We start from the raw sequence: 10,698 nt of genomic DNA on the forward strand, positions 1-10,698 counted from the left end.
GCTGTGCATCGCACCGAGGCACAAGTGAGAAGGGGCAGCAGCACGCTCTGCCAGGTGCCCTCACTCCGGTAAAATGCAGGGTCAAAGAGCTGCAGCATCTGCAGCTGTTCACTAGAGCAAACCCCTTCACCTCAGCAGCTTGACCACAGACTGAGCTTGCCTCAATTCTTGGAGTAATCTTATTTTCTTGACAGCATCAGTTTTTAGTTCCTGTCTTTTAACAGCAGCATTGCAACAATGCAACATTGCAACAGTGTTGAAGCCCCCCACCCCAGTTACAGCTGCATCCCAGCGGCAAGTATGCTTTTTGTATGAATAGCACGGCACAGTGGGTACAGTTGGGTGCCTGCTATCATACCCCTTGAGGGTTGCCATACACAAATCCCACCACAGTAAGTGGCAAAGACACTTTTGGGGGAGCAGAAGTCACAGGGAGAGGTCTATCTTTTATTAGAGCAAATGGCATAGCTGTAAAAAAATTGGACTAGTGTGAAACCACAGGCAGGTATGTTTGGTTTTATGACAACTTGACAGCACACACACTGTAGTATACAGCAAATAACCAGGATTTTTCCCATATGTAAATTAGCTCAAATTACTCAGATCTAAAACCAAAAAACCAATACACCCTGAAAGGCTGCAATTGTCAGGTCTCCCTTCTTTCCCAAAGCATATATTCCCTGAAGGAGATCACAAGCCAAAGGGACTCCCGGGTGACAAATAACACGAGCTTAGCTTGGTATCTCTACTGATCATCCAGCTCTGATGCTGTATCACTTCCACATGTGCATTATTTCACCATTCGCCCATCAGTTTTCTGAAAATGAATGGGATTAAAAGTCCACCGAGTATTTGCACTGCTCTTTCCTCCCCCTCTGCAGCAGAATTACAGTAACCAAAGGTGAGCAGAGTTCACCCAGGCACTTCACGCAGGCTTCTCGACTTTGCAATGCTGACCTTCCCGGTCTCTTTCCAACCCCCAGGGATAGTTTCGGTGGAGAAACAGACAACCAGCCGGAAATTTTCACCAGTATTAATGCCAACGTAGTTTCTTCCCAAATGCTCTCCAGAAGTGTTTTTCCACCCACGTTCCCCTGTGCACCACAAAAACCCTCCAGCCGCTGGCAGCGCTGGGTGCAGCTCCACTGCACATCACGCAGTGCTGTACGGCTGGTCTGTTTTAATTCAGTGTGTAATTCATGCTACCCAGGAAATATTCTCATGTGAAAAACTTCATATACAGGCACCTATTCTGCAGCAAACATAGCGGTGGTCGGCATTTAAATAAACTAATCAGCTGCAAACGGCTTAGTCAGCATCGCAATCCTGGAGGTAATTCCCAGAAGCGATTTTCCCGGCAGCTATATATACAAACCTGAAAAGCAGACTGGAAGACAAGGGCAGCAGTACAGCGAGACAAAATTTGGCTTCACTGTGACATTACCAACAAATAAAAATAAAAGTCGAGGAAAGGCAAGCAACCAGGCGTTCACAGAAAGCACACACTGAGCTCGCATCACTGGTGTATCCTCTCACACGTGAAAACCAGAAACTCAGACACAGTACACAAACACAGCCAACACTCCTCCCTTCACTGATACTGTGCTGGTTTGAACTGAGAGGAAAAACATGGCAAGGCAAGTTACTGGCTTGTCTGTGGAGATACACGGACACAGGTCATACGCCAGGCAGTGCTTTTTGGAGAGCGCATCCCAGCCATCACCCTCAGCAACCAGCCCACTTCGGGAGCCTGGAGAGAGCTGAGGACGCGTACAAACTTCGTCTCAGGGCAGGGAAGGCACAGGGCATCTGGCCTAAGAGGCACTGGGGGCACAAAAATCAGAGCCAAATGCCAGCGCATCCTCCAGCAGCACCTCCGCCGCTGGCAAGGTCTGGAAAGCCGTCAGGCTGCGCAGGCAGGTCACCAGTGCCGGGCAGCAACCGCGGCAGGCAGGACACCGCATCGCCCTCCAGTGCCTCCCGCCCGCTCCCCCGGCACGGCAGCACGGAGCCCGCTGCCAGCCCCACGGCGACGGGAGAAGCCACCGACTCGCCCAAAGGAGCGATGAACGCCTTCCTGCGGCCGCTGGCACACATCTGCTCCCGGCTGCCCCGCAGCGCCGGGCACGCCGGCGTGCCCCGGGGACACAAGCGCGGGCAAGGGACACCGCTCACTTACTTTTCGTATTCGGCGTTGTCTCGATCGCAGCGCGAATCCTTGTGCTTTTGCCAGTCTTTGCCATGCTTGCAGGTGGTCAGGAGGACAACATCCTCTCCGTTATGGACGTGATATAAGGCATTCCTGGTGTCTGACCCTATCCCCGTCAGGTACCTTTTCCCCTTGAATACCAACATGTACTTCCTGAGAGGAGGGATGGTGTTAAACCTCAAAAATCCCTTCTCCCCTCCTGTCCTAGGATGATCCTTAGAAAAGAGCGGGATAGAAACGTCAAAGTTGGGTCTGAAGTTTTCAGTACTGATGCTGGCTTTGGCCAGCATAGCCTGGCCAATGTCGAACCCCACATCCTCAGTGTAGTCGGGCCAGGTGCCGGAGTATAAATTAAAAATTAGGTGGTTTCTGCCGTTGTTCCACAGGTGGAGGCTCTGCACCTTGGAGCGGAGGTTGTGCACATACTGGGGCGAGAGCTGGTCTCGGTCCAGTGTGTCCAGGCTGAGGACGAAAAGGCAGGCCTGCCCGGGGTCCGAGGTGTAGAACCGGGAGCCCTCGATAGCGGCCAGGACGTTTTGGTAGCTCTCAGCGATCTTCTCCCCCTTCTGCTGCGGGTACACGTAGACCTTGAAGCCGTTTTTCCGGCACTGGGCGAAGTCGAAGCAGGACTCCATGCGGCAGCGGCGCCCGCGGTAGAGGCCGGCGCTGGCGTCCCGCCGCTGGCGGGGGGAGACGCGCCCGCCGCCCTCGGGGCCCGGGCGCTCGGCGGGCGCGAAGGGCCGCAGGGCGTCGGGGAAGCGGGGCCAGGGCCGCTCGGCGCCGCCGGGGCGCGGGCCATGCCGGCTACCGGGCGGCGGGTGCCGGGCCGCCCGCAGCCGCACACCTCCCAGGTAGAGCAGCAGGGCAAGACAGGTGCCGGCGGAGAGCAGCGTCAGGTAGCGTTTTTTGGCCTGCATGTGTCCGGCGGGGGTCCGGGGGGCTGCGGAGGAAGGCGGGGGCAGCCCGAGCTCGCCGGGCGCCGCTCTCAGCTCCGCTCCGCCATCTTCCCGCCGGCGAGCGCTTCAAACTCTCTTCGCCCACCTCCGCTCGGCGCCGTTCCCCAAGCCGCCGGCCGCGGCCGCGCATGTGGGCGACCGCCGCAACTTTCTCGCCGCCGGTGTCTCAGGGGCGGCGGGCGGCGGCCCGGCGGCGGCCCGGCGGGGCGCCCCGCATGCACTCAGGGCCGGCCCCCCGCGCGGGGCGGGCACCGGGCAGCGCCGCTCCCGCCTTCCCGCCGCTGCCGGCGCTCGGCTCCGCCACGCTCCCGCCCACCCCTCTCCGCCCCGCGCCGCCAGCCCAGCCCAGCCCAGCCCAGCCCAGCCCGGCCCGGCCCAGCCCAGCCCCGCCGGCTCACAGCCCGCGGCCGCCGCGCCGCAGCCTGACGAAGCCCCGCATCGCCCGGCGCCCCACGCCTGGCCCGGGCGTCGCTCGCTCCTCGCCTCGCTCCCGCTGAATGGCCCCCAGGACAGAGCAGCGGCGGCGAGGACCCTCCTCCTCCTCCTCTTCTTCTCCTCCCTCCTCTTCTCCTCCTCCCTCTCTTGCTCGCCCCTCCCTCCTTCCCCGCCTCCCCCGGGCCGCGGCAGCAGCGGCCGCCGAGCCCCGCGCTCGCCCACCCCGCCCGCCCGGGGCCGCGACCCCCGCCCGCCGCACCCGGCCCGCGCCGCCCCCGCCCCGGCCCCGCGCGCTGACCTCACCCCGCCGCGCACCCCGCGCCCCCATTGGCGGGCGTCACGTCCGGGGGGGCGGGGCTTCCGCCGCGCCCATTCATAACCCGGCGGGCGGGGGGCGCCGCTGCTGTGGCGGTGCTCGGCGTTCCCGGCCGCGCTGTACGGGCTGGCGGGTTCGGGGCTGCCCCGCGGGCTGGCAGCCACCGGCCCCCGCCTTGGGGGTTCCGTCGGCTCTTGCCCGCTCCGCCCCCCTGCCGGTGCAGCCCTCAGCCCCCGGCCGAGGGTGCCCCGAGCCGGCTCCGTGCGGGCGCCGCCGCTGCCGCCCCCTGCCGAGCGCGGCGCCGCTGTGCTGGAGCGGCCCCGAGGGAGCAGACCCGAAACCGGGGCTGGGACCCAAACCCGGGGACGAGCGCTCTGTGTGTGCGGGCGGGCTCGGACCGTGGTCGCGGTCGGGCCGGAGGGCGGGGTCGCGGCTCCGCTGCCGGCCGGGGCTGCCCTCGCAGCCCGGCGGGATCCGGGGCGGTCGGCGGCCCCGGGAGCGGGCCCTCCGCTCCGCTGAGGCGGCTCCTCGGGGCTGGCAGGCAGCAAAGCGGTGCTGACAAACGAGCGGTCTGCGGAGAGCTGCCCAAGCGCCCAGCCATCCCTGCAGCTGTGTTTGAGCTCAGCCTCATCGGCTCCTTGGCGCTCGGCTCCATCGCCGGCGGCTGTTCCGGGAGAGCCTCATCCCTGCGGCAGGATGGCCTGCACGGTGAACCCGGGCTGCAGGGCATGGCGGGGACACAGCTGGGGACCCCAGCTTCCTTTGGCACCCACAGTGCAGGAAGGGATGATTGCAGCGCCAATGAATGTATCTGCTGCTTCAGTCCTGCTAGCTCAGCAAATAACAGTGGGGAAATTACCTGGCATGGGCTTCAAGGTGCTTGCACAAGACCCTGGATGTCAAGTAACTATCCGATGCTGAGGTCTTTCCCAACGTGCTTTTCTTGTCGCTCATATCCTACATTAAAAGTGTAATGGATTTGCCTTTCCTGCATTGCAATTCCCATTTCCAGCTGCCAGATATAGAGGGGTCTTACACCACAGAAACCTCACATCAGCCAAAAGCTTCCCTACCCTGCACTCTTCCATGCATGTCCCAAGAATGAGCTGAGGCTGCTGTTGTGTCCTTTCCTCTTCTCCCTGCACTGATGCTGAGTTGAGGACGAGAAATGCACCTTAATGTGTGTGAAGACAGTGTCTCATCAGGAAATGTGAGAGCTTACTCTGGAAGAGTGCATTACTGATAGAAAAATGTGGGTCAGGCCACACTTGGCTCCAGTTGGAGCCAAGAGAAGACAATTCCCTTCAAAAATAATTTGACTGTGGGGAGGACAGGAAGAAGTTTGGAATAATAAGAAAAAGTCAGATTCAGGTACAAGGGAGTGTAGATTTAGGTACGAGAGTCAAAAAATTTTGGACAATGACCCAATAGTGGGGAAGTGTGATTAAATATTAATCTATTCATTAGCCCTGTAGCCTTCTCTGAAACATTTGTCACAGCTCACATTCCAGAACTGAGATGCTGTTCAGGAAAAAAGAGGTCAGCTTCTTGAAAGGTGAACCAAGGCAGCTCGCAGAGGCACCTTCTGTCAGGCACAGGAAGGTGGAATCTGGAATCCCATTACAGCAAATTTGCTCTGCAAATTAAGCCTCTGGGGACCAGTTTCAAACAGAAAAGGAAGGCTGTGAGCTTTGCTGCCTGTGCCAAGGATGGTAGCTCTTGCAAATAGATTTTGAGGATGCAGTGCTGGTGAGCCTGTGGTACCATGGTGCTGCTCCCTGGAACAGGGAAGTGTAGAAGGGAAGTGGAAGCTGTTGGGTTTCCAGCTGAACTGCCCTGCACTTGAGGTACCCACGCTGTTTCCGACTTCACAGCACCAGTGAATACTTCAGGTTTGAAATATTTGCATCTGGAAAAGGGCAATGAGGTTGTCATTTTAGACCACAGATAAATAAACCTCTACAGATCACTGCTAGCAGGTTTTATCTGTAGGAATCCTGAATTACAGTCTGAATCCTCCAGAGAGATTTGGATCCCATTGTGCCAGGCAGAACCTACTCCAGTACTACTCTAGAAGTTACCCAGTGTGTGTGCCTGTAACTGGGGAGAGAGTGGCTATGGTGATCAGTTGCCTTTTTGAAGACCTTTCTGGACTAGCCATCACACACAGTTTATGACTTTCCTATCCTCTCAGTCACAGACTGAAATCAGCCTGTGTCCAGCCCACTTCATTGCTGCTGCTCAGGCACTGTGGGCGGCGTGGCAGGAATCACATAGCCAGCCCTCAGTTCTTTGGCTGGAGGGTTATCCACAGCCTGGGCAAGCACTGGAGCCTGAGCATTCCAGAGAAGGAAGCCTACCTTTTTTTGCCTGCATCTGCCACCTGGCAGGTAGATGATGGAGCAGAAACCAGTGTATAACAGAAATTCTGCCTGAAGACGAGGAAGAATCAGTGGTGAAAGGGTATTTCAGTGTATCCATGTGGCAAGAACATGAGTAACCAACCCCAGGTTTGCTCTGGCCACTGCTGCCTGCTAAGGGTCTGCAAGTTTGCAGGTGGCTTTTGACCCTGGTTCATTACCCTTTGCACTGCTCTAAATAATTTATATCTTCATGTGGCTGACAGTTGTCTGGGAATCTGTCCAAGCCTTTAAATGAAAGGCCAGGAGAGGGAATTGGTTTTCTATTTATGACTTTGTAACTTAACACCTGCCCAATCTGTGGCAAGTCACTTGGGGCCAAATTCTTAGAGAGGCACATTAGTGTGGGTTCCTCATTTTTGGGTCTCTCTTGGTGTCCAGCTATAGCTTTAGATGCCTTCAAAAATTAATTCCTCAGAGTTCCTGGCTCAGCTGTCACTTATATCTGGAGGTACCTTCCACTTTTTTTAATGTGAAAAATTTCCTACTGCTTCACACACTTGGATGCATGTTAATTTTGATGCTCTATTGTCCTTGACCAATTCAGAGGGCAATAGATGTTTCTCCATCTACAGAGTTCAAACCTGAAGATAGAAAATTGCTTCTTGCACTGAAATCCACTCAAAACATGAGAGGAAAGTGCTCTCACTCTCTCTCACCTGTCCCTATCCTTTTTTTTTTTTTTAATCTGGTAATGCTGTGCTTAAAGTGTTTGCCCTAGTAGGAGACCTAAAACACCCCCACAATTTCCAGGAGAGCATCCTCTCTGATGGGGTGGAATGGGACTCCCCTGCTGAGACTGGCTTGTTACAGGTAGCTAACTGGGGTAATCACTGTGTTAGACTACCTGTGGGTCTCACATTTCCAGCTAAATGGGATTGATAATATTTTCCTGGCTAATAGAACAGCATGAGAGCTGATTTATCACCACTGTCAAGTGTGTCATGATCCTAGGGGAAAAAGGATAAAAATACAATGGAGCTAAGATGTTTGAAAGGGCTTGTTGACAGACACATGCAATTAAAAATTGTGACTCTGTTCCATGCTTAACTCAAATCACCATTCTTTGTGCCATACACATGATTTTCCCTGGCTAAGTGCAACGAGGATTTCCAAAGATTAAAGCAAAGCCTTGCAGCAGCAGCAGCCTGGAGCTCCAGGCTTGGCTCTGTATTTATAAGCCTGATTTCTACAGATGCCAAGTACCTGCAGATGCCACTTTGGTTTGGGTTATCATACACAGATTGAAGAGCAAAGCTTTAAGCAGAAATCCTCACCTGGAGGCTGTGAGAGGAACTGACTCCTATTTGACATTTGTTCACCTTCTGGTGAGAGGCAAAGTCAGCGCGCTCCCTTTATTCAGTGGTCAACAATACAAGGTGAACTTTGGAAAGCATTTTTTGAAGTCCACTCCCCTGTCTGGAAAGAGTTAAGGCTGCCTTACAAACTGTCTCTGCTTTCAAATTGCCCTTACCCAGGACTGTAGTGCTTTATCAAAAAACAAAGGAAGAGGGGGAAAAAAGGGGGGGGGGGACAAAAAAGAGTTGTTTGTGGAATACTAATTTTCTGTTAAAATTATTCCTCACTGGGGAACATTGAAGTGATCTTTGGTCCACAAATTAATACTAATGCTACGGTTATTTATCATGTCTTGGTAATATCACATGGGAATAAAAATATTGACTGTTACCCATTAAAATAGCAGAGATGTAACTGTTTGAGCTTCAACATTGCAACAGCTGTTTCTCAGTTTCTCACCTCCTCAGAAATAATTGGCTGTTTAAATGTGAGAAAATCACAGCAATTTTATAATTAGTTTATTTTTAAAGAAAAATGTAATTGCCCTTTGTTAAGAAGGTGAGATTTTCAGGTAAGTTGGAAGAATAGCAATGTAGGCACCTGATTTACCATGATATTAAACAGATAGTAAAACCAGTGGCTTATAAATATTAAGATCTTAATCTCAAAGCAGAGCTCTGCTGGGCAAAAGCCAGAGACATACAAGGCATTGCCTAAAATTTGCTGTAGGGTCAGGGCCCTGGTGTGCTGGATGTGGAGCAGGATGGCAGTGCTGAGGGTCTGAACACAAGCAGCTGGCTCTGAGAGTAGCACTGTGTGAGATTCATCCGAGGATTTAGCGCTCTGTGGCTGTTTTGAGTGCGTCAATTCATAAAAGTCTCTCTTTGGGTCCAGCCTAATTTGGAAACAAATCCATGAACATCTAAAGTGGTGGGGTGGGAAAGCTGGACTGCCTGAATGCCTGCTCACAGGTGTGACCAGGATTGGAGGTGACCTGGGGGAGACCAGCATGCTGCCAGGTTCCTGGGTCCCACCTGGCTCTCCCTGCACAGAGCTGGCCCAGTTCGCCACCTGAGTTTAACTTTTCCCTCCATATCCCCCAGGAAGAGACTTGGCCAGCAGCTGCTCTGGGGAAGGGTCTCCCCTTCACTGTCCTGCTGGGCAGGAGGTGCAGCAGAGGGGAACGTGGGCAGCAGGAGAGCGGCTGGGTGGTGGGCAGCATCCTGCCAGAAGCCCTGCAGAGGTGCCAGGGGTTAAATCTCCACCTCCAGCTTTGGGAAAGAGCTGGCAAACACTTCCACTTTGTGAGTGAGTTTGTGGCAGGCGATCCCCAAGGAAGGGACAGGGAGGCATTGAATGACTGCATGTGACACCATTCTGTCCCCAGTATTTCATAAGGGCTTTTTTAATTAGCACTCTGCCTGTTGCTTCTCATGGCATGTCCTTGGGTTTGCTGATTGTTCCCTTCGCTGCTGGGCTGGATGGAGAGCACGTGGGGGCTCGTGCAGCCTGCGAGGAGCCTGCATGGAGCCAGCTGGGCTTTGGCCCCGAGCCTCAGTGGGACAAAGGGTCAGCTCCAAGGGCTCCTCAGGCACGAGCAGGGCTCTTCCCTGCAGCGTGTGTTTGCTCTGCAGGCTGCCCAGCAATAACTGAGAGCTGCAGAGGCAGCCTGGCTCAGGGAGAGCTGCTGGGCGCTGCTATCCCCCGGAGCACCGGCAGCCCCAGCACAGCCTGGTTATTGGCTTTTTCTTTCAGGAGTAATAACTTCCAGATTTACTCCTTTCTAACTGAGCATCTTTCAAAGTGGGTGTAGAACTATTTAAATAGCTTCTGTGGAGGTGGGATGAGAAATTGCTCTTATTCCATAGTCTGCAATCAGCACCAAACAAGCACTTTTCTCCACTGCACACACAAACAGGAAAGTATCTGCCAGCAGCCTCAGCACTTCAGATCTGATTTTCTGCCCGCTGGTGTAAGACACAAGGAATTTCACTAACATCAACAGAGTTTCAATAGTGTGGTTTTATTTTACTTTATTCTAAATCCAGTTACATCTCAATTTTTTTTTACTCTAGGGACTTCTCTGTAACTATGCTCCAGGAGAAGATGAACCCCCACCCCAGTGCAGAGCCAGTGCAGAGCTGCTGCAGCCCTTGCTTCCCATAGCTGGGCCATGGCATGGTTCTGCACAGCTCTCTGCCTGGGTTTCGGATGGGCCAAGAAACAGCTCTGTGACCCACTTCCTCCTGGGCAGCCAAATACATCTTACTGCACCAGAGAGAGGAGCTTCCCTGCAGGAGGCAGAGGCTGTGGATGTCCTGAGGTGCCCTCCTGGGATATCTGAAATTGCTTTTCCTGCTCACCTGTTGAAAGAGCCTCAAATCCAAGGGTGGGCAGAAAAGACCTTGTTAAAGAGTGCGAAGTCCCAAACTTCTCCCTGCTTGGATGGAGCAGAAATGCAGAGGGGGGCAAACAGTACAAAAAAGTGCCATACCCTCAGAGTTGTCAGAGGGGAGCCAGGCTCCCTGGTGGCTTCCAGAGAGAGCTCCTGCCCCTACCAAATCAAAGTGTAGGCATTTACCCCAATAAACCCCAAGAAAAGTTTGGGTCCTTGCTGAGTCAGTTCTGTAGCTGGTGATGTGTGTATTTTCGTGCATGGCTTTTCTTTTGGTGCAAACATGGGTGGCAATCTGATTAGCTTATGATTCATGATTTGGCTAATGTCCCTACTTCCCCCAGTCCCCACCTGTTCAAATAACTACTACTGTAATGTAGGCTGTTAACTTAAAATAACTTTTCCAACCCCTTTGGTAAATGAGCTCTGGAAACTAAGTTTTGTCCAGAGGCAGAAGTTGTAATAAATTAACTAAAATGCTTTTCAAACCAAGTCAACATGGTGCAAAACTCTATGTGAGCATTTAAGAAGAAACGAGTTTACTTTGAGCTGTTTCTATTCAACTAATGCCATGATCAGACATGCTGTTCTGGGAGAGCCTGCTTTCCAGACCCTACTGCTTGGCACAGCTTCTTGCCAAAGCCCATCCCCTCCCCAGCTCCGCCACA

The 10,698-nt window shown here is 53.8% G+C and overlaps 1 protein-coding gene and 1 long non-coding RNA gene across 2 annotated transcripts in view; one reads left to right on the forward strand and one right to left on the reverse strand.

Moving 5' to 3' along the window:
• Positions 1-3,472, reverse strand: part of EXT1 (exostosin glycosyltransferase 1) — a 181,416-nt gene extending 177,944 nt beyond the window's left edge. The window contains exon 1 of the mRNA XM_064395306.1: positions 2,180-3,472. Within this exon, the coding sequence (XP_064251376.1) occupies positions 2,180-3,126 (947 nt within the window). The 5' untranslated portion in view covers positions 3,127-3,472. The remainder of the gene's footprint in view (positions 1-2,179) is intronic.
• LOC135284054 (uncharacterized) lies at positions 3,029-10,257 on the forward strand. Its single transcript, XR_010349599.1, has 2 exons — positions 3,029-3,105; positions 9,711-10,257. It is a non-coding gene; the product is annotated as an uncharacterized LOC135284054 (long non-coding RNA).
• The last annotated feature ends 441 nt before the right edge of the window (positions 10,258-10,698 follow it).

The sequence above is a fragment of the Passer domesticus genome, chromosome 1 (genome assembly GCF_036417665.1).
Source record: "Passer domesticus isolate bPasDom1 chromosome 1, bPasDom1.hap1, whole genome shotgun sequence".
NCBI classification, from domain to species: Eukaryota; Metazoa; Chordata; class Aves; order Passeriformes; family Passeridae; genus Passer; species Passer domesticus.